General features: G+C 40.4%; 2 protein-coding genes across 7 annotated transcripts in view; one reads left to right on the top strand and one right to left on the bottom strand.

Moving 5' to 3' along the window:
* Nucleotides 1-10,968, top strand: part of il1rapl1a (interleukin 1 receptor accessory protein-like 1a) — a 185,570-nt gene extending 174,602 nt beyond the window's left edge. For 3 of the 6 annotated variants that reach the window (XM_074694837.1, XM_074694839.1, XM_074694840.1), the window contains exons 9-12: nucleotides 3,473-3,619; nucleotides 5,229-5,399; nucleotides 7,822-7,866; nucleotides 8,841-10,968. In XM_074694837.1, the coding sequence (XP_074550938.1) occupies nucleotides 3,473-3,619; nucleotides 5,229-5,399; nucleotides 7,822-7,866; nucleotides 8,841-9,562 (1,085 nt within the window). In that variant the 3' untranslated portion in view covers nucleotides 9,563-10,968. The remainder of the gene's footprint in view (nucleotides 1-3,472; nucleotides 3,620-5,228; nucleotides 5,400-7,821; nucleotides 7,867-8,840) is intronic. The other 3 variants (XM_074694841.1, XM_074694843.1, XM_074694842.1) reach the window with 3 other exon arrangements.
* A 5,868-nt stretch (nucleotides 10,969-16,836) lies between these two features.
* Nucleotides 16,837-18,631, bottom strand: nr0b1 (nuclear receptor subfamily 0, group B, member 1). The gene is made up of 2 exons (XM_074694863.1): nucleotides 17,756-18,631; nucleotides 16,837-17,393 (listed from the first exon to the last, which is right to left on the bottom strand). The coding sequence occupies exons 1-2, from the start codon at nucleotides 18,411-18,413 to the stop codon at nucleotides 17,152-17,154; spliced, it is 900 nt and encodes a 299-aa protein (XP_074550964.1). The 5' UTR covers nucleotides 18,414-18,631; the 3' UTR covers nucleotides 16,837-17,151.
* Nucleotides 18,632-23,137: the final 4,506 nt, after the last annotated feature.

The following is a 23,137-nucleotide window of genomic DNA, read 5'->3' as shown; positions in this document are numbered from 1 at the left end:
ACCCAGTGCATATTTCATATCCCAGATCTTAGTATCCAGAATACTGCCAGGATCTGGATCATAATTTTGGAGTAATGTTGTTCATAGACAAACAAAAACAGACGGACAGACAAAAAAAGTTAAAAAAAAAAAAAAAAAAAAAAAAAGTAAAGACAAAAAAGTATCCAATGAGATCAGTTCATTGGATTTCAACTTTTTTGTAAATTATTCCAGGCAAGGGGTGCAGTGGATTTAGATGCCTTTTTTCCCAGTTCAGTTCTGACCTTTGGGATGGACAGCAAATAAAGATCCTGGGAATGAAGACCGTAGGTTCCTGTACTCAAATGAATGACTGAGGTCTGAAGGAAGGAGGATGAGAGCTCTGAGACGAAGCGTGCATGCAAAAACATCACCGTAGTCCAACACTGACATTTAAGTGGCACTGACAAGTTTCTTTTTAGAGCCAAAAAAAGCAGGCAGGACTTGATCCTGACATAAAACCAAGCTTCAATTTCAGCCAATTGTAACAACAGAGGAAACAAAATAACTTCTACGAGAACCAAATAGTATTCATACTATTCAAAAAAAATGTAGTCAAAGAAAAACCAAACAAGCTTTAAGAGATGTATTTTTATGATAAAATGACATTGACTAAACAGGTTGAAAACACTACAAAGAATTATTGAAAAATTGACTCAAACAGTTACAGTGATCAAGAAAACATCCATAAAGACACAAAACGACAACAAAAACATCTTTGAGAAAGAGCTGAAAAGAAAGGTGATTCAAGAAAAACTTGACAATGGCAGAAAAACATCACAGAGACAAACTAAACTAACTCATAAAACCACTGTTTCTCAATGTCCTGTTCACTTACGTCTTCTCTCATGGGATAGAAAATCATCTCTGTATCCCTTCATCATATAGATTCAGCATCAGCTTTTTCCAGCTCTTCCTTAAAGCTATAAAGGAATGACATACTTAGACTTGCAACCCAGTTTTATCAAATAAAGTCATCCCTCGTCTTCTCATGCAAAGTTTTGTCGACATTTCCTTAAACATTAGACTGGTGTATGTGGAATCTTTGGAAGCTATGCTCTCTGATGGTTTTATCTTGTTTTGTATGTTGAGAAGGTTTAGGTAGATAAAATAAAGCTACACTGCAAAAAACTGATATCTTTTCAAGTGTTTTTGTATTACTTTCAGTTAAAAAAATGTCTTTTTAGACTTAATATGAGCCACATTCACCTGACCAGTCCAGAAAAATGTCTTGTTTTAGGCTATTAAAAAACAAAAATTAGGTCTGAATTGCTTGTAACAAGTTTTTAAAAAATCTGCCAATGGAACAAGGGAAAAGTTAATGGTGTTATGACATTATTCTGGTTTCAAGCAAATTTTCTAGGAAATTTTCTTGTTCTTGTTGGCAGATTTTTTTTACTTGTTAAAGCAACTGAGACCTCATTTTTGTCTTTTGATAACTTATAACAATGTGTTCTTCTGAACTGACCAGTTGAATGTTGAATATCAAGTATAACAAGACAATTTTTACTTAAAGTAAGGCAAAAAAAAAAAAAACTTTATAAGATTTCAGTCTTTTGCTGTGTACCTTAATCACCTGAGGGACAAGCTCCTGTTCTCAGCTGATGTTCTCAGGTGATCACCAGCCTTGGATCATCTCAAACTGAATCCTTCTGTTTCCCTTCCTCTCTTCATCCATGCTTGTGTTAACAGCCTGTGCTCCAGCTCCATTTTTTCCTCCTACATGTGCTTCAGCAGCTGTGATACTATTTTGGCTCTCTAGCATGACTTGTCTGGAGCTCTTGTCATGCACTGGTTGTCACCCGGCAAAGAGAGGTAATTTGATGGCTGTTTAAACAGCAAATTGGTCCTTAGCTTCCCCAACAGGCCAATAAATTCAGCATACAATTACATTTTTAGACTTTATCTGTCTGTCTGCTTAATCCCTGTCTCTGACACCATGTTTTCACATGGCCCAATTCTTTTTGAGTCATCTTTGCAGACAGACAGTTTCATCTTGACTGTCTCCGTCAGATCGAGGGGAAAGAGATGCTGAGGAAATCGAGCGCTCTGCCTCCCTTTCTCAGTCTCTGATATTATTCTGATGTTTATTTCATGTTTCCCCTCCCAGAATGCATCACTCAGAAGCCCTGCAGCAGGTTTTTTGAATGCCTTTGAAGGCTGCCTTTTTTTCTGACTCAGAAAGCGAGCGTGATCATTGTTAATTTGCAAAAATCATTAAAGTTAGGAGGGGAGGCAAAGAAATGAAAATCACAGCAGTGAAACAACACAACTGTAATCCTGAACAGAAACACAGCTCAGTGATAGATCGACTGTCTGTCAGGGATGAAGATACGAGCTTGAGATTATTAATCCAACACTTGGCGTACATGAGTTTCTCCTAAAGACTTGCTGCTGTTTTTACATTTTGGGTCAAATAACAGACAAAAACATCAATGATGTTTTGGGATGATACTCAGATTTCTTACCCTGAAGCCTAAATTAAACTCCTCCGTCAGCTCATGTACGTCTATGCCTGACGTGCACCTCCTCAAAAATGAAAGTACACTTCAAAACTACGCAGTTTTCAATCCAGTTAACAGCTGTCTCTTCTTTTGCGTCTTTGCACAGCTGCAGCAGTGTATTGAACCTTAATTGACATCCAATCTGAGTCATGTCTTCGCATTCTGCTTCCATATTTCTATTAAAGTATAAAATCCCTACAGCTTTACAGAAAACATATTGTGAGAAAATAGTCGCAGGTTCGTCTTGACCTTATTTTTAATCAAAGCAGTAAAGCTCAATAATCATACTGATGCCGCTCTGACCCCTGAAGATGTGTTTTTGCAGTAAAAATAACACGTGATGATTCAAAGGCTGCTTTGTGGTTGCGATGGCAACCTCATTGAGTCCCAGCTCCCAGTGACAGGAATATAAGGTATCTGAGCCAAGCAGGTAAATGCTGCTTTTATACACAACATAACTCATCCCTCCCCTGGTGGATCTCAGGGGAGATGGAGAGGAGATAATAGAGAAGACAAATGAACGGAGGGAGTGAGAGGAGAAAGTAGAGAGTGGGGGAGGAGAAGCGTGAGGAGTAAATGATGTGAGGGAAGTGAAGCTTCTTGTTTTGAAAAGCTCTCCATCCATGTCCAGGATTGTCTGGCTGTGGACAGCAGATGCGATGCAGAGTGGCAGGATTTTTTTCCCTCCCTACTCTTCTACCCTCTCATATTTCCCAAAGTCATTATGAGCCGCACGTCTCTTCCCATGTGAAGATTGATGCTGCTTCGCTCTGAGCTTGTTGAGCCTTCCTGCAGATGTAAATGTGGCCGTGTGTGAGTTTAAAACTGCAGGGAAGAGATCACTTAGAGGTCCAGTGAGGATAGAAACATGACTTGATTTAACTTATTATGTTTGAAGAATAATCATCTTAACATTTTTATTTTCTCCTGTGTGTGTCTGTCGTCCTCAGCAGAGCTCATGTACACTGTGGAGTTGGCAGGAGGGCTGGGAGCGATCCTGCTGCTGCTCATCTTCCTCATCTCCCTCTACAAATGCTACAAGATTGAGCTGATGCTTTTCTATAGGCGGCACTTTGGCAGCGAGGACGTGGATGGAGGTGAAGATAAAATACAAAAGCATGGAGTTTGTTTTTATTGGTGTGAATGGGTTCAGTTTCTCTACCCATGAGTTAAAGGTGTGTGTGGAGGTAGATTTGAATGACCTCTCCTATCCTGTCTCAGCTCAGCTCCCTCTCTCCTTCACGTGACTGTGTGTGTATGTGTGTGTACATTGCTGCATAGCGACGAGAGGAGACAGATTTTCAATTTGTTTCCCATTTAAAAAGAGATCAGTCTCAATATGTCATGGAGTGACGCCCACCCTCTGCCGTCGACGGCCTGATAGCAGGAAACAGGGAATGGAAAGGCTCAGAGCTTCATCCCTGTGTGACAAATAGGGGCATAAACAGCTTGAGATTGGAGGGCAACTTTTTGTTTTTGCTACAGAAGAGAGTTAACTTCTGCTTCAGAGGAGGAGCCCTCTGCTCGTGTCCCAGTATCTCCCTTTTTAACTCTGTTATTCGTCTCTTTGTGCTTCTTTCTCAAAAACTCTGAGCTTATTCCTGATTGCTTCTACAATTGCATGAATTATCTATTACACAGTGTTTTGTTGATTCAAACTTCCACATGATTAAGTCATACCGACGGGGACCGCCGATACAAGCTGTTTCTGATTTTCCAACTTTGCTAGGTGGTTAATTTGCGAGGTTGGTAAACTAATTTGAAAGCTGTGTTTGATGTTGGGATCCTGTCGAGCACAGCCGCGGCCCTTCCAGTGAGTTTCAAAGCTGTGTGTGCTCCTCAGAGAAGATATGAAAAAGAGTGTGTTCCCCTTTTTGGCTGGCCCACACTCCAGTTTCCACACAGCATAATGACTAGGAATTACTGAAAGTGCCACCAGTGCTGCTTCCTTCCCTTTGTCTGCGGGGAAATCACACTGAAGTGAAAGAGGGGGCTGTGCCTGAATGTTGCTCTGAGTTTTTTTGTATCCACCTCATTTTTTTCTGAGATACTGTGCAAATACTCATCTGTATCTATATGTGGTTTGCAGCTTTTTTTTCAATATTTGTTAACATGTTGGAAGCTCGATGATGCTTCACACAAGCAGATCCATATATGATTTAATTGGATATGCAAGTGTGTCGAGACCTTGCAAGGTGCAACAGGCTAACATTACCACTTTTAAACAGGTTTACTCCTCTCATTGTGTCATAATCATGCAATTAAAACATGTTACTGTCTTATTTTTAGTACAAATGTCTTCTTAGATTTAATCTGAGCTAAATTCATTGAACAAGTCCAGAAAAAAAAGTCTTATTTCAAGTTATTAAAATGCAGAAATGATGCCATCTGTGCACAAACCCCTGCAATCATTTGTGGTTCAGTCAAAGCATATGTTTAATGTTTAGCAGCAGTGTTAGCACCATCGTTAAATGAGTCTTCCTGCTTAGACTTAAAAAATGGTTCAGTAAAAGTTCTCAAGCTGGTCAACTTTACTGTTGTGATTTATTTCACCGAAGTCTGAATGTTTGCACCTCATGTTCAGCTAAAAGCAATAAGATAAGTCACAGCAGCTTCTTACAGAAAGCATTAAGCTGTTTTTAATGCAACAAACTTTAACTGCATCTTCTTGACTTATCACTTATGTTGCTTTCTCTACTCGCTCAGAAAACAAAGACTACGATGCGTACCTCTCCTACACCAAAGTGGACCCAGACCAGTGGAGTCAGGAAACCAGAGAGGAGGAACGCTTCGCCTTGGAGATCCTCCCTGATGTCTTGGAGAAACATTACGGCTACAAACTCTTCATCCCAGATCGGGACCTCATACCAACTGGAAGTAAGTGCTGTGACAGCCTCTGTCTTCATGCTCACACACACACACTCTCTTGTACATCACTGTACTGGAGCCTGGGGGGTTTTATTATTGCTCATGTAGGTGCTGAAGTGTTTAGCACATTTGTCCCACACTGTCATTTTTCTGGCAAGGACCACGCCACAACAACAGGCTCACATTTAATCTTCTGAGATGACCAGTAACCAAGGCACAGTGCTGTTAGATTGGTCAAAGTGCTGTTCTACACTGCAAAAACTAAAATCTAAGAATCATCTTTTTAGTAAAATTGTCTCAATAAACCTGATACGAGCCCAGTATGTAACAACAACCTAAAATGTTACAATGACCCAAAATGTGATGAAGAATGTAATAAAACGGATGTAATGTAACAAGATGCTGCACCCAAAATGTAATAACTTTTTGCTCAAAGTGTAATACTTGTCTTATTTTGGGTTGGTTATTACATTTTAGGTTTCATTTCTTTTTTATCACATTTTAGGTCCAACACTTTTGTTACATTATCGATTTCAGGTTTGTTTTGGGTTTTTTTTTGACTATATTTTAAGCAGGAGGCCCCCCCATATTTATGTCTTAAGTACCCTTGAAAAACCCATGAAACTTATTGCAAGAATGCTCTGTATGTACCTTTTTTTTCCTTATGACCCTGTCCTTCAAAAAGTCCGTGAACACCACTATGTCTTACAGACATTTTTTCTAAAACACTTGTTTAAATTTAAGTTTTTATAGTGTTTAAGGTCAAAAAAGGTCAAATAACTTGAAAATTCTGATGAAACCATCAGATTCTGTGTACATGAAGTTGATACATTTGGTCGTCAAATCTTAGTGGTTAAAAAGTGGGAATAAGACAAAGAAAACAGTAGCTACCCATTGAATTGATCAAAGATTTTATTCTAAATAAGCACAGTCTGAATGATGGAGCAGATTAATTTGAGCTGGTTGAAAATTTCGAGACTTAAAAGGATTTCGAATGAATTTTAAAAAGTAATTTCAAAAAGTAATTTTAAAATTATATATATATATATATATATATATATATATATATATATATATATATATATATATATATATATATATATATATATATATATATATATATTAGGATGGCCATTTCAAGCTGAAAACACGAAAGACTGCCTTCTTTTTCTTCTTCTCCTTCTAATGAATATGGTTTGCAAACAGCTTTCAGATGCATTTCAGCCACCATCTAGAAGGAGGACTGTATCGCAACCAGGCATCCGTTAAAGAAAATTTTAAAAAAGAAAGAAAAAAAAAAGTAAAACAAAAGGTTTTTTTTTTTTTAGGGTTGTTTTGCTCAATTTTTTCTGACATCAAAACCAAAATTCAGCTTTGGATGAGTTAAAACTAAATATGAAGAATTTCTTTGAACAAAAACTTCACAAGTACATTTATCGTACCCCCTTATCAGATCTTTTTTCCCCTAATGAAAGTCCAGGTATCAGTTTTGTCCTTAAATATCTAAAATTTTTCTGGACTTTTCAGGTGACTGATCTAGAATAAAGTCTAATACGACACTTTTAATACAAATTAAGAAATAAACACTTAATTAGAGTTTGGTTTTTGCAGTGTAAACACACTCATCAGGTGATCAGAGGTATAGTTATGGTGTGGTCCTGCTTCTAAAGTAAAGGTAGCTTGTTTATTTCATTAGTTTTTTTGTGTGTTTGTTGTGTAAAGTTTGTCCTGAGTTTGTTTGTCTCTGTCATCGTCTTGTGTTTTGATGTTTTGTGCCATTTGAGAAATCAGAGATCACTTATTAAAAAAAACAGACAAATCGAATCTTAATCCAGTCAAACTGAAACTTTCCTGTATCCTCACACATCCTGTCGTAGTATTTGCCACTTGTTTGTTTTTATAGATGTTAGAATATAGTGTGTAATCGGGGCTGCAATATTGAACAAATGTATCACCCTGCCTGGTTTTCAACCATGCATTAATAAAGCCATGAAAATTCTGTCTGAACATATTCTCATGCGTGCTAACTCTGCTTAGTAGTCCGTCTGTGCCAACAGCACGCAGTGTGCTCTAGTTAGCAGCGATACTGTGTGTTTGTACTGTAGGCTTCATGTGGAACAGATAAAACACAAACACATCCTAGTTGGTCCAGACAGAATTAAACATCAGTGGGAAATGTGTGAAGGCTCTGAGCCCTGCCGACAGAGCCAACTCTTTCCTTTAATCAAAAGAAAATTGCCGCCAGCGTCCGTGCCAAGAAAAATCACTGTAGATGAATGTTCAATCAGGGAAACATGCTATGTGATTGATCATATGTGAATAAAAAGACCAATGAGGGGACATGAGGCCACTTTTACCACTGTGTTCAGCATGTTTCTGTGTCTGTACTGTGTTCTGCCTGTGACCTGAATGTGAAAATGTTTATGTTTAGGTCTCACCAATGAGCATTACCAGGATGACACGCGACTCTTTGGAGGTACTCGCACATCAGTCTTCTCCTCTTGTACAAGCTGCTGTCATTTTCTAGAGTGGCGCTGCTATGTGACGTGAAACATCAGGCCCGGCTCAGTAGACTCAGTCCTGTACAGTGTGCAGCTTTATCAGTCATCCCGTGCCATCTCGAGCCATTTAGCGCAGCGCTCAGCTTTGTCTGTGGGTCTGACCTCCAGAGCTTTGAGTGTTACACATAGACGGAAGAAAGACTACATCAAATGAACTCTGAGCATTCAAAAAAGCTTTATAGGTAAACCCTTTGAGATTTTTGAGAATTTTATTTTCAAAATCCGAAAAAAACAAAGGGCCCTTTATTTTGTTTTCCTGAAACCTTAGGATATACTGTAAGTGTTTCCTTCACAATGTTTAATTGTCAATTTTTATTTTCATTTTTTTGCAGAATTTTGGAAAAAAATATAATCCTGAAAAAAGTGTCCCCAGGGTGTTTTTTTAGCATTTTACTTTTGGTAAAAAATGAAACCTCTGTGGTTTCTTTGCCAAATTTTGACCAAAAGTAAAATGATGGAAAACACACTGGGGACACTCCTGGGGCTCTTATTAAGACACTCTGAGGGTAATTAGCCTAAATTGTACAAATTTGGGTGTTTTTCAAACCTCCAGAAACTCACCCAAAAAAAAAAGTTAAAAACCAACTCAGTGTTCAAAGTTTGGCATATTTTATACTGTTTCACACATACACAGACACAAACACACACGCATTCTAGTGTTGTATTTTAACTACAGAAAATTCAAAATGCAGACTGAAATGGATGGATGGATCAGGTCAGAAACTGGAGGTTGTAAAAGCGTCTTGTCATTGTCTCGTGTTTTGTGTCTGTTGTCTGTTTATCCATCATTATGTCATGTCACCTGTAGTTTTTAACACACACTGACTGCTTGTTCAATCAGCCACACCAGTTACTTACCCTGACTTTCTGTCCCTCTTCCTCCCTGCAGCCTACATCGAGGATGTAGCTCGCTGTGTGGACCAGAGCAAACGCCTCATTATAGTCATGACACCTAACTACGTGGTGCGGCGAGGCTGGAGCATCTTTGAGCTGGAGACGCGGCTACGCAACATGCTGGTGACTGGTGAGATCAAAGTCATCCTGATCGAGTGTGCCGAGTTGCGTGGCATCATGAACTACCAGGAAGTGGAGGCTCTCAAGCATACCATTAAAACCCTCACGGTCATCAAGTGGCGCGGCCCCAAGAGCAACAAGCTCAGCTCCAAGTTCTGGAAGCAGCTGCAGTACGAGATGCCGTTCCGGCGCACAGAGCCTATGCTTACCCACGAGCCGGCCCTGGACGTCAGCGAGCAGGGGCCCTTTGGGGAGCTGCAGACCGTCTCCGCCATCTCCATGGCAGCAGCCACTTCCACAGCCATGGCCACCGCCCACCCAGAGCTGCGCTCCACCTTCCACAACACCTACCACACCACCATGAGGCAGAAACACTACTACCGCAGCTACGAGTATGACTTACCCCCAGGAGGGACCCTGCCACCTCTGTCCTCACTGGGGAACCAGCACACCTACTGCAACATCCCGCTCACACTGCTGAATGGACAGAGGCCGCCCGGGAAGAGCCGAGAGCACAGTCTGGAGGAGGCGCACGCTAACAACGCCATGCTCCCTCTGCTGCCCCGAGAAACCAGCATCTCCAGTGTCATCTGGTAGTGACGGTCAGCTCAGCACCAGAGCAGGAAGATTAGCCAGGCGCAGACACAGCAAGGCTCTGTCTGGTAGCTAGTAGGAACCCAGTTTATGGTGGAAAAATCAGTTTGGTTCCAACTGTCATCAAGCGGCAGCGATTGACAGAGATTCAGCGTTCGGACAAAATGTCTCTTGTTATTTTCAAGCGGCCACAATCCGTTACAGGGGATGCTTTCTACACGGAACAACAGGAGTTAAAATGTAAACACTGTTTCATCAACAAGCGAGAGATGGACTCGCAAGAACTCCTTCCACTCACTATGGCAATGTGCACACACCTGCATACGCAAACACACACATATGTGCATACATACTAACAAAAGGAAAACAGGGTCTTGTACATATATTTCAATTTCTTTGTAGCATCAGTGTTTTCCTGTTTTGTTGTTTTGTTTGTTTGATTCAGTCATGTCTGTTGCCTTCTCTTCTGTAGGATTTGCTTTAACTTGTTATAAAGAGTTGTATATTTTTTATTCTTTCCTCGTTTTAGTTTGTTTTTTATTCTTATTTCGATGCACTTGTTTTGAGAGCCAGTATGTCACCAACCTGCGCTGTGTTCCTCTGTTTGTTTTAATCTTTGTGTAGTTTAAGAGAACATTTTTTAACACTTATCTGAAATTGCCTGGACATTTCAGGAGCTTCGAGGAGCTGAAACTTCTTTTTGTTTACCTGTAAAAGGTGTATCTAGTTTAAAAGGAAACTCTCTTTTAAAAAATCATAGAATATGCAAAAAGAAGGAGGAGCTGGCAGAAACACACCGTCTTGTGGGACACAGAAGGAGGAGAGGGTGGGGGGGCCTCGCTTGTCCTCTCCAATCAGACCGACAGACTGGCAGATCTTTCTCTAAAGCTTCATATTTTCTATTGAAACAAACAGCCTTGCTGTTTTAGAGTGATAGTGAAATGCCTCACCTTAAAAAGAAATCTGTAGATTATTTTAAAAAGAATTCTATTTTTATAACAGAAAAGAGTTTGCTTGAGAAGTCATACTTATTTGCATTTCATCTACCAACGGACGGGGATTTGTGTATAAGTGTAATGCTGGTTTTGTACACTTGCAACGTGGTTCCTGGTTTGTTAAGAGATTAAGGCGACTTTTGAATCCCTCATGAAAAAATATGTCCTCTGGTTGAGATTCAGAGTAAAGCATTTTCATTGTTTTGGTTTTTCAAACATTATATTCTTCCCACCCTTTGGTTCATATGGATAGTTCATGTTTAAGGAAAGAAAAGAAAACATTTGTGTTTTGACAGACTTTTTAAATATATTTGAAGGTGTGATTTTTGAGTATGCATAGCAAATAGATATGTATTCTATATATAATATAGATATTTATATAAATATATAAACACAATTTTCACTTGGAAAGAAATGTCTATCTTTATAGAAACACAATCATGATCAGTTGCCCTTACTTTCTCACTGCACATTAAAAACATTGATTTCCTTTTGATGGTTTTCTTTTTGTGTCCATCGTGTTTTTATTCATCAGCAGCTGGATCAGTACAGATGAATAGTGTGAAAAGATCACACACTACAAAGTATCACTGAAATATGTTCATTTTGCTCAAAATTTGGGGGAAAACAAAAAAAACATGGGCTATCCCCTTACATTTTTTTGCCAAGTTTGACAAAAATTACATGCTGAAAAAACACACCAGGGACACTCTGAGGGCTCCTATAAAGACACACTAGGGGGTCAGTTAACCCTCAGTGTACAAACTTTGGCGTTTTTCAAACTTCCAAAGATTTTGAGGCTTACTCTTTTGTTTTTGTGTTTTTGTTTAGTTTTTTTTTTTTTTTTGGCTGAACTTCTGTTGTTCGCTTCAATGGAAAAGGTTGTAAGCTGATTCTGCTTTGACTAGCAGGTAATGCCTTATTAGAAATATGGTTCCTCCACAGCCTCTAGAGGCATCCTACTCTGCACCAGTGGCAAGATGAAAACAAACACACTCATTCCAGAATAATTCACAAATGCCAAACAGTTTGCCAGGCTGCTCTACAGATTACAAAAACATAAGCTGCTCTTTTTTTAACAGACACTGAAACTGTCTCTGCTCACTCACTCCGCACAGGCTGTTAACTGATCCTTTCCTGACAATTTCCACTCACAAAGATGAAAACAAACTCAACATCGCTCACGCTACGAATAAAACTCAAAGCATGTCAAGTTAGTTCATTTCCCTAAAGTTTATCTAAGGCCAGTCTGATGCCTTGGCACTCTGATCAAATGGATAACTTCCAGAGCTCTAAGTTATCTAAGTACCAAATTCTCTTTATATGTTTCCCTTGTGAGATGCCGAGTTGCTGGAAAAAGGCAGTTTGTGTTGATTCTCACTGGATCTAATGGAGTCAGACTGCTAATACATACAGCTGATGATTGGTGGTAAAATATTGGACTGAGGATTTTACCCCATATGGCTTGTGTTAGGATAGGATTTGTGAAGGATATTTTGAAAACAAGGATGATCAAGAGGAATGATTACAGCAAGCAAACTGGGTTTCACATGTGCCACCATGTATTATTTAAAGACGTGAGAAAAAGAAACACTGTCCTTTAAAGGCATCCCTGATTCTGAAATAAAGTCACATCTGTCATTAATATCTGACAGAGCCAATGATTAGGTCTCATTCTAAAGTGTCTGCTGGTGAATTTTATCATTGAAAAGAGACTACATCCATGTACTACACCATCTAATCCAAAGAGGTCACTATGACCAAAATGTCTTCAAATAATGAGAAAAAAAAAAGCTCCTCGGTTCTAAAAGCCGGAGTGCAACGTTTATTTCCTTCTAATGTATTCCAGTAGTCTCTCTTTCTTTTTTAAGAACTAATACCGCACAAAAAAGAGAGGTCTACAAGTGGACAGCGTGTAGTACATGAGGTCTTGAGGTTTATTGTTTATAATGACAGATATTATGGTTTCCAAGGCCTTTCAGTCTCAAGCACTTAGGATATAATCACCGTTTCCCTGGCTGGAAACTGCCTTGGAACTTTAGGGAGCCTGCTATCTCCCTCCCTCCCTTCCTGTCTATCTCTGCCGTCAGATAAGGGCAGAAATGCCAAAGATAAAGCTTCAGAAAAGAGCTGATACCAGAAACATTTTGGCTTAAAGCCTGTGCAGTCTCATTTTGAAGCCTGACCTTTGCTTGGCAGCCTGAACACACCACGACGGCTGAACGCTGCCAAACAGTGCCCTCTCCTGGGGGTTTATGGTATCTGCAAGCTGAGTTTTTGGTCTGGAAAACACTGCAGATCCGCTTATTCATCAGCAATCCCAGGAGAGCCACAGGTGGCATTAAGACATCATCACCTTCATGTCTGAAGACTCAACTGTTGATGGAACAACTAGGCACTTAACCTGACCCCTCTCCTCTTTGTCCTGAGGGGTGTAATGAATCAGAGGGTCTCAGACCCAGCTCTTAGTGAACATAAAGCACTGAAAATGCTGAGTGTTGTTGAATGTTGAACGATACTGGATTTGACGTTGAATTACTGGTTGTGGCTACATTTTTTTCTTTTTAAAAGCACTTCTAGTGGCACTAGATGGCAGCACCTCTTAAAGCTGGAAAAAAAATTAGGTCCCCTAGAAAATATGCTGTATCTGAAACAGACACGTGACTTCACGGAGACTTTGTGTATTATATTGTCTATAGCTAGCCTCAACTGCTTTTTCAGATTGTTAACAGTGGCAGCAACAAACACAAATCACTGTAGAAAAAAAAACTTGCACTAAAATGATATTTCAAACACAGATTGAGAAACGTTGAGTGTTTCTAACTTTGCTTTTTTACTTGTAAACACCGAAGGGAAGCAGCAGGAGTTGGCAGTGGTTTCCAGTTTTCACTTGCTTCTGTCAGAGTGATGCAGAGAGTGTAGTCCACACCGTACAGCCATCTTCAAGAAGAACTGTTTATGTCTTGTTTTTAGGGGGAAAAAAATTGTCTTATCCAAGCCACATTCACCTGACAAGTTCAGAAAAATGTCTTATATCTTGCCATTAAAAGACAAAAAAAAGATGTAATATGTTTACAGCCTGGTATAAAAAAAAAAGAAATGATTTAACACTTAACAGGTGACATCACGGATACTTTGTGGAGCTAGAAGGGAGGAGGGGACAACTATTCTATATTAAAATATATAGTGTTAGTGCCATGCTGCAGAAAGAAGGAAAACAGATGTAAGCATGAAAATATCAATAAGGCCGCTGTGGATCTGCAAGTAAAGACACACATGCACTCATTGTCATCTTAAAACGGAGTCAGTGACTGTTGCATGTTGGCAGCCACCGGCCAGACAGCTGGAGTTTTATTAGCAGACAGAGGATTAATAGACTCTTTATTACCCCAAGCAATTAAGGAATAAATTGGAGAGAAAATAGGCCCCATCTAGAGAGAACACTTGGATATCTAAGCTGGTGCCTGTGTCATTTTGTATTTTCCTATAATTTCTCCTCAGACCACAGGGAGGAGTATGAGCATTATCACTGACAGTCTCATAAGAGTATCCAATTAGTATCCTGTGTTTCCTGTGGCCCTGCTTATTGTTGAGGCATTCCTTTTCAGCTGCTCGGGGTTATTCTGGGCTGAATGGGCATAAACATGGCGCAGAGGCTGAGCCATTGTCTTCAAGCACACTTGAAAATTTTGCATCTCTTGTAAACATCTTTTTATTGAGATGTTGTGATGCCCGAATGCCGATTGCATTTTTTTTTTTTTAATGAATTTAAGAGTGTGCTTAATGTGGTTTTACCTCATCTTTTTTATTTGCAATGAGTAACTAACAGCCACAGCAGTGAGAACTAAAGCAATAACCAAAGAAGAGGGGGGATGACAGGATGGAGACTATACAAGCTTTACTCAGCCAGACTTCAGTAAAAAAAAAATCCTTGAATAAAAACAGTTTTTTAACTAATAACTTAATCAAACTCATCTTTTAAACTTGATGTGAATGCAAGGATGAGTGAGAACTTTTGAAAACTGAACAGTGCCAAAATCTGTTAACAGGAGCCAGAGACAAACTACAAATCCCTCAGAGGTTTAAATAATGAGATCAGAATCATAAGTCTTCATGTGTGGTTTTATGAGTACTTAAGATTTTAACGCTCAATCTTTAGATACTTTGTTTTATAAACTGAGAAGCATTGCTGAAGTTTTATCACAAAAGATGCAGGAATTTAAGCATACATTCATTACATGCTGTTTGAACTACTGCGAACGTAATTTTTCTGGTTTGCAGAGTAAATATTGCAGAAAAACTGCAGAGAAAATGCTGCTTGACTCTCAGCTCTGCGATGACTCCAAGTTTCTTTTAGATTTAAACTTTTTTTTTACCTGATTTTGTAAACTGTAAAATGCCTCTTTTTTCAGAAATTGCAAATCTACTTTCATCTTATTTACCAGATTACTGAGGTCATGGAAGGCTTCAAAACTAAGGCAGTGGTTTTTGCTGATTTTAAAATTAAAAGCCAAAAAAGAGCCCTAAGTTGTTTAGATTGAGTCATTAAAGATATGCCAATGGAATAAGAAAATTCTACTCGTCTAGCTACATTACTCCAATTTAAAAACATTTTTTTTTACATTTTGGTAGGTTTTTTAAGTTATAACAAGCAAAACAAGCTTTATTTTTAACTTTCTATATCTTAAATTGTGACAGGGGTAATGACTTTTTAGCCCTGGACTATATTATTATCACAGTTTTGACAGCATATCATTTTATTTAATCCTTATCTTACTGACTATGGGAATGATTTCTTCAATATGAAAATCTGTCAAAACACAAGTAATGCATTCCTGCAACAGGCGCCATCTGTTAGCAGTGTTAGCATTGTTAGCACTTACCAGCATCAGGTATGCTGTGTGTGCACCTCCTCTGTTCAGCTTTCTCCTTTTCACTGATGACATCAGCCCACATTGGGACATCTGTTATCTGTTGAAAAGCTTTGCGTTTTCACCTGTCATCACCTGTCCGTCCAATGTAAACCACCAGAGATTAAGCCTCAGTTGCCATAGAAGAAGTGTTTTCATTTTACTTGGAGTAAGCATCATTCTTCTATAACTTCACTGTTTTACATCCTTTCCTTACACCTTAGATCAGCGGGCACAGCACAGCACACATATAACACAAGAAACAGTGTTGTGGTTTTGTTTTTATCTCTGTCTATGTGCAATCACTTGTGTTTTCGTGTTTTAGTGTACTTACTCCAGATTGGAAGCAGGCTGGCTTATCGAGTGTATAGTCTAGCATGACATAACGTAACATTTCATCATTAAGAAGGGATTCATTGTTCTTGTCATTCCAAAAGGTCAAAGCAGTGGTTGACAGACTGTGAGGGAATCTGTATCTCTTCCTGAAATGATCACAGTGATGACTTCCTGACAGTAAAATGAGAACCTTATGGCCAGGTTAGTTAGTGAGCAGGCCCAACAAAGCCACAGGGACTGAGCTCAGGTATAGGCCATCTGGCCTCTGAGCAGTGACTAAGTAATAGGGATGCTGGGAGTAGGAATCAGGTGTCAAGGGACTCATTATATAACACCATTTAGTCGCACTGCATGTAATGCAGCAGAAAAATCTTTGACTTCATGTTGTTCTCTGACACAGTGTGATGATTCCCAGCAGAAAGGAGGATGTTCTTCTTTAGAGACCTTCTACCAGGAGTATTTTAGTCTGCATCTCAAAAAGCTCCACATTGTAATGGCCACAGTTAGAGGGACAGGTAGAACATTACCCCCAGGCACTTCTCCTCCACTATTTCTGCAGCTGTGTGTGTGTGTGTGTGTGTGTGTGTGTGTGTGTGTGTGTGTGTGTGTGTGTGTGTGTGTGTGTGTGTGTGTGTTTCTGAGAGAGAGAGAGAGAGAGGCATAGAACTTTTCTAAGTGGTACTCTGTTGCGCTCTAGTGGCCGATCATGGAACTGCGCCTGTTCTTTGATGTAAACTTTCCTCCCTACCAGCTGCGCAGGTTAGTGAACAGCTGCTGAGAGAGCTGCAGCCTCCTGAGACTCATCTGCATCTAAAACCAAAATAATAAAACTTTATGGATAACTTCTGTAAGCAACATGAATCAGCATGACTCAGATTTTTCAAGGCAAATGCGTCAGACTCAGAAGTACATTTACGTTATCTCTGCTTGTGTATCACTAAATGTAATCTGCTGCAGATTTCAGGGAAGTGTGTCAGATCTGACAGAGATGATGTCACACACAAGCATACAAACACAAGGACAGTATTAAGGCAGGGTTTGGAGAGAATCCTTTTTATTATAGAAAAATATTTTATAGAAAAACAATAAGTTATGAATTCCATCAGCTGCTTTGTATTTTTCCTTAATAAAACTTCTTCTGACTTCAGCACACACTCTTTCTCTCTCCCACACACACTTCTGCCTGTGCTGGTCAATTTACAGTCCTTGAGCATCTCCCACTTCAACAGTAGTAACTTCGGTCCTTGTTATCCTCATCTGCCTCCAAATCCTACCCAAAAGACACTTTGGAGCATTTCAGTGCAATCCTCCTGCAGCTGAATTCACCTCCATCCCGGCGCATGGCAGTGACCTACTTCCCGTAGAACATCTCCATGAGCACCTCTTCGATGTTCACGGTCCCTATAACGGGTCTGAAGAAGAGCTGAGCAACCACCAGCGGGCTGATGGCCCTCAGCATGGACAGGGCTATGAGCAGCTTGGCGAAGCGCGTTGTGTCCTCGCGGTGGGTCAGCCTCACGTGCTCGTTCAAAGCCTGGTGCGCCTCGCGACGCAGGGATTGGATGTAGTGGAGGCAGCGCAAGCCCTCAATGTCTAGAGGAGGAAAACAGACAAAAATAAAAACAATAATGATAATTATGTGTGGAAAAGTAAGTTGTGATTACCTTTAGGGGATAAAATGTATATAAATCCTTAAATTCAAAGTCTGATTTTTCTTCGCTTAATGTGTCTGTTATCCACACACAAAAAAAAACCCCACCAATGCTAAAAAACAAAGATCATCAAACTAAAAAAGTCTCGATTAATATTAAATCTGAATAATTTGAGTGTCAATCACACAAATAAAAGACAATTTGTTTCCTTCATCCAGCCCGAGAGACGGTCTGAGAGTCATTCAGGTTCATGCCACCTGTGTAGTTGAACTTTGATGCACAGGTATAAACCAATCTACATACCTGGGTTAAAAAGCACAGCCCCCTTCAGGTACGCATACTCCTTCGTACTGACATCCACACTCCAGCACTTCTTCAGAAACGCTTTGATAGCCTCGATATCCACCACAGAGACCCCAGCTGCCCCCCTGTTCTGCCCGGCTGCTGGCACCTCGCTCTGCCTGTCCGGCAAGCCCGTGAGGATGCGCTGCAGCATACTGGGCTCCACTGTCTCCGTTGTCTCAAAGTCCACGCGGTCTTGCGCTAGTCCCAGCACGAGCAGGGGAGCCCAACCGCTGCGTATCAACATCAGCTGGTCGTCCTCCGGTAGCTCGCGGAAACAGGGGACGTTCTTCACGAACCGCAGCGTCTTCACCAGAACAGCCGAGGCGGCTTTGCAGGTCACCTGCGGGGAGCGGAGGACGCCCCGGCGCCGTGTGGAGCCGCATGAGCAAGCCTGCTGCCGGAGCTCATGTAGGGAGACTGGGGCGGTGTTGACGGACGCGGTGGAGGAGGAGGAGGTCTTGTGGAACATTTTCTGTAGTTGCTCTTGTTGCTGTTGGGGTTGTTGCTGTTGTTCCTCTGCGTTGGCAAGGTTGTCACTTTTGAGAATGCTGTAGAGGATACTGTTGTTGTTCTTGCCGCTCGCGCCTCGGCAGCGGCAGCCCTCCAGCGTGGCCATGGCCGCGTGCCGCGTCTACATGAGCCGGAGCCCTGCGCGCACTGCTGTCTCTTTGAAGCTGCGGAGGTCAGCAGCAGAGGAAGCGCTGTTTTCTTTAGCCCCTGATAGCCCCGAGTGAAGGGCAGCACATTTATATCAGCTCCTGTCTGTCCTCACGCTTTGAAAGCTCGTCCAGACTTTCTGCTTATTCCGCCTCCCCAGGTTCAAGCACCTCCTCTTTCCCCACCTCCTCCTCTACTTCATCTCTCTCCCTCTCTGAACACACGCACACACACACACACACACACACACACACACACACACACACACACCTCAAAGAGCTTTGATATATTCAACACACACACACACACACACACACACACACACACACACACACACACACACACACACACACACACACACACAATCTAGTGTTTTTTCGACAGCAGACAGGTGATCATCATCTCTTTTAAAAGGCTAATCAGGATATAAACTCTTTCCAGCCTGCAGGCAAACCACACTCCAAACATGAGGATTATAAGGAAAATTACAAATGCCTGGCTTATTAAAGGAACTGTATGCAAGAGACAGGAAAAAGTAAAAGAGAGCCAAAAACAGACGAGAAATCAGTTTGTTTCTCCCGTTACCTTGACTCCCTGGCAGAGCTGTTCATCAGACAGGAGCGGGTAAAAAATACAGGCCAGCGACGGATCTGAAGGCTTAATTATTTTAGGGACAATTTATATGATTTTCTATGAGAAAGGAGCAGGAAGAGCTGAGCTGTGAAGGCCGGCCTGCAACCTTGACTCGGACACACTGATATTGATTTAACCGTGAAAACAGGAGCTGGTGAATTATGATGTCATGACTCAATGCTCTCCTTGCTTCTGTCACTGAAGGAGGATGGGGGGAGTGGAGGGGGAGGAGGAGAAGAGGAGGAGTGGAGGTCAGTGAATGAGAGACTGGGAAAGACAGGCTGGGATAAAGCTGATGAAGTGGAGGTTTATCTTAATTGCTCCTAAGAGGGATCACAGGTTAGGGTTGGCTGCTACTTGAGCAGGAGAGAGAAGAGGGATAGAAGGAGGAGAGGGGGTTCTGGGAAATCAGAGTGATTACAACAGAGAGTTTAACCAGGAAAGATGAAGCCAAAAATGAGAAACTGTTCGAGGCTGTGATTGAAGGTTAAGTAGGCCTCAAACCGGCAAAATGGCTTAGTGACGAGCAGAGGGGCCTGCACTGGTTTTGTAAAGAAGTTACAGCAAATTCCCAGGTCAGGGCCCTCTGGGTCAGATACAATACATATTTGAGTCAAACAGAAAGTGAGTTATGGTCAGTGACAGAGACAGAGACATTGTTCTGGATTTTTCTATTTCAATGTGCCCTGTGCACAAGCAAGCATGATGTATATCCAGTTAAAAGTCCAACACCGTGTAAACTTCTGGTTACCGTAGAGCACCATGCTATCGAATGATAATATTGAATGTTTGTGGTTAAATCTTCCAAAACAGAGTATTATTGTGGTTGCTGTTAGGTTAATGTTAATAGTTATGTTCATGGTTTTAATTGTGGCCTGATCACATGTGATCGTACATAGGTTCCCTTTTCAAGATGGTTTGACAACTCTTTCAGCCATCTCCAAACCACTGATGAAAGTTGATATTCTGCTGGAAAAAGTTTTATTGATGTATGTCCACCACTAGCGTAACAATGCAATTTCCAATGTACGTTAGCATTAAGCCAGCGCCAAGTGCTCAATGGCGATTTGGCAGATTAAGAGCTATATAACATGTTGAATGGATTAAAGATGACTCTCTTATGCAAGAGTATTACACTTGTTTGCATGTTCATTGACAAAAGTTTCTATTTTCCTGGAAAAACAAAGTTTTATCAATGTATGCTACCCGCTAGCAGATATCTTGCAAAAGTAATGTATCAGTGGTCTCTCAGGGAGAGCTCTTGTAGCCCTGTTTTTACCTCAGGCTTTTATAAAAGTACAAACATATGAAGTGAGAGGTATATACACGTGATTAAATTTACTTGAAAGTATGATTGACCTGAAGCTCTCAACTTTAAACACAAAAGTCAGTCTTCTAGCGCAGGCTAGCTAGTCTTAGCATATTACTTGCAAAGCTCCAAACAAATAAAAACACATACATTTTAAAGCCTTTGTCAAATTTGCTAGATGGTGTTGTCCTAGATACCTGGACTATTCTCCGTATATCAGTGACAGACACTTAAGCAATTTCCAGCATCACCTCCAACATCACCTCGTGAGGGCTTTGAGATTCTTGCTAAGGTTTTGATTGGTGTCATTTGTGGTAAGCAAATGTGGGTAACTAAAAAAGTTTGAGAACACTGACTCAAAAATTCAGTGAGCCAGAGGTGCTGAAGGAAAAAGTGTTACAACCATACCCAGTCTCCCCTACACAAGACTCCAAATTGTTGAACAGACTCTGCACAAAAATAAAGATACAGTGGCTGTCAAGATTTTAGTTTCAGGATGCTTTTCATATTTTTCTGTGTGGAAAGCAAAAACAAAAAAAGCCAAATGCAATCCAAGAAAACATCACCCATCAGCAGAGTTATGAAGCAAAGAACTGAACTTTGGATATGAATGTGCATGTCTATCAGTCTAGTCTGCCGTCACTCACCTATGTCTAAGTATGTTTGATGTATAACCTTAAAACTTTCAGAAAAGTGAGTTATACAAAAATTAGACCCTTATTCTCACAGCGATCTGCAGTACACGCTCTTATTCTTTCTCTCTTTGTACTTCCCGGAAACTTTCTCCCAACTCCCTTGTTTCTTGAAATGAAGATTTAGTTAAAACAAAAGTAAAATGATCATTTCTTTCTAGCTTGTACTGAGCTGCTGGACAGCATGTGTCTCAGAAATTCAATTACGTGCTGAATAAACTTTGGTTTTCTTTTTTGACCTATTTCTTTGCCGTGCCTGCTACAGAACAAAATTCCAGCCATGCTGTACAAAAAGCACACATTGACAGTTTGTCTGCAACCTGTATGAAGCCTTAAGAAATTCTGCTGAACTATCAATAAGAACAGGTGCCATGTGGAGATTTTAAGAGAAGCTTTTCATACATTCTCTATTTGACAGATAAGTATTAGCTCATGAAACTTTTGGAACAGAAAAAGAGCCAGTGATAGAAAAATAATCGAGAAATTGAGCCAGTAGAAAGTGACTTTTTTTCAACATTCTTTTGAATTAAATTCTGATTTTAGAGTCAAAACTATAAGATTAAAAACAGGTATACAGCTAACATATCAGAATTCTAATAATTATGTCAGAATTCTGGGGTAAAAAAAGTTAAAAATTCATAAAACAAAACAAAAAAACAACAGTAAGAATATCGATAAATAAGTCAGAATTCTGGGGAAAAAAGACAGAATACTCGGAAAAAGTAAGTTTTCTGACAATATCATAGTTCTTAAGGAAAACAAAGCAGATTTTTTTAACCACCATGAAAAACCATGTACAGTGCTAAACATTAAAAAAAAGTATTGGTCAGCTTCTCTGTCCACAGGGAAATTTGCAAGGCTTCAACTAAGCTGAGGTCTAATAATGGTTGATGTTTCTCATGACTGTATGAAACCAGCTGTGGAGATGACGTCAGGTATATATTGATGATTTCAACAGGGCATGTTTATAGGTGTGGCTTCCAGGGGATGGTAAGTAACGTTGACAGCTGTCTCTCAAATATAGCATAGATCCTCTGAGTGATAGAGGAGGGGGTTAATAGATCACAGTTAGATGTACGGTGTTTATGTACACTGCCTTTGTAGAATCTATGCTTTGGATTCACCATACAGCGGGCTATGACTCACTAAATCCGCCTCACGTCGGGGTCTTGGTAAAAGGTTGTTTTCTCTGAAGCAAAGATGACATTGAGTGTATGGCGATGTTCATGAAATAGCAGTAAGCAGGACCTGTGTCCCCTGCTCTGTTGCATCCAAGGACATAGCTCTGAATGGAGGCAGGATGAAAAACTTTTGCAGGAGTGCTGGAGCACCGCTCAGAGGCCGAATGTCTTTGTATTGATTTGGCTGAGAGAGAAAAACAGAAGAGATTTTTCACATGTTTATATCAAGGACACCGCGGGATAAACAGCCTTCAACCAGCCTGTCTCTTCTTCTGCTCAAGGCCCAGCCAGCGCAGGTTATAAAAATCCTTCCGTCTCAAGGAGAGATTACATTATGTCTTGTTGCAAAAGCACAGAGTTGAAAAGACAGCTCCAGCGCTCTGTCGCTCTATGTTTATTTATCCAATTTGAACAAGATGTACTTGAGTGGCTCTTCACTCCACCATCTCTCCCCAGAAATGTTTATAAATCATGCACATGACATCAAGAGTATTTAAATGTAATAAAAAGGAGCCATGAAGAACATCCAGTCTGGGAATAAATGTGTTTCAGAGTGTTTGATGTCTGAGATTCATTAATTTTATACACCACAGTAACAGAGCGCTTTGCATGCTAACTGTAGACAGTGCAGCAAAAGAACTTTCTCTACGCATCTTAAGTGAAAAACACTGAAATAGCGATCTGGAGAAACATCTCAGGAGGTTTTCCATGCAGCAGACACAGTGGAGTTGTTTACCCTCTCTATCCCAACACCTGCAGACCTCTTTGACTCTGATTCTCAACACTCCATCGCCGTCTGCAATATTTAGAGAGTTCGATGTCCAAGAAAGTAGAAAATGTCGATTATCACATTCTGAATTCTTGCTGA

The sequence above is a fragment of the Halichoeres trimaculatus genome, unplaced genomic scaffold (genome assembly GCF_033239565.1).
Source record: "Halichoeres trimaculatus isolate MK-OKI-2021-1 unplaced genomic scaffold, fHalTri1.1 fHalTri1_scaffold_19, whole genome shotgun sequence".
Classification (NCBI taxonomy): Eukaryota; Metazoa; Chordata; class Actinopteri; order Labriformes; family Labridae; genus Halichoeres; species Halichoeres trimaculatus.
Note: the sequence above shows the minus strand (reverse complement) of the source record. Positions and strands in the feature narration are given on the sequence as shown.

What these genes read in the sequence shown, in the direction of transcription:
- nr0b1 (XM_074694863.1), bottom strand. Translation starts at nt 18,413, where the DNA reads ATGGCCACGCTGGAGGGCTGCCGCTGCCGAGGCGCGAGCGGCAAGAAC. An exon ending in GGCTGTGCTTTTTAACCCAG is followed by an intron (nt 17,394 to 17,755) that starts GTATGTAGATTG and finishes TTCCTCCTCTAG; the next exon opens with ACATTGAGGGCTTGCGCTGC.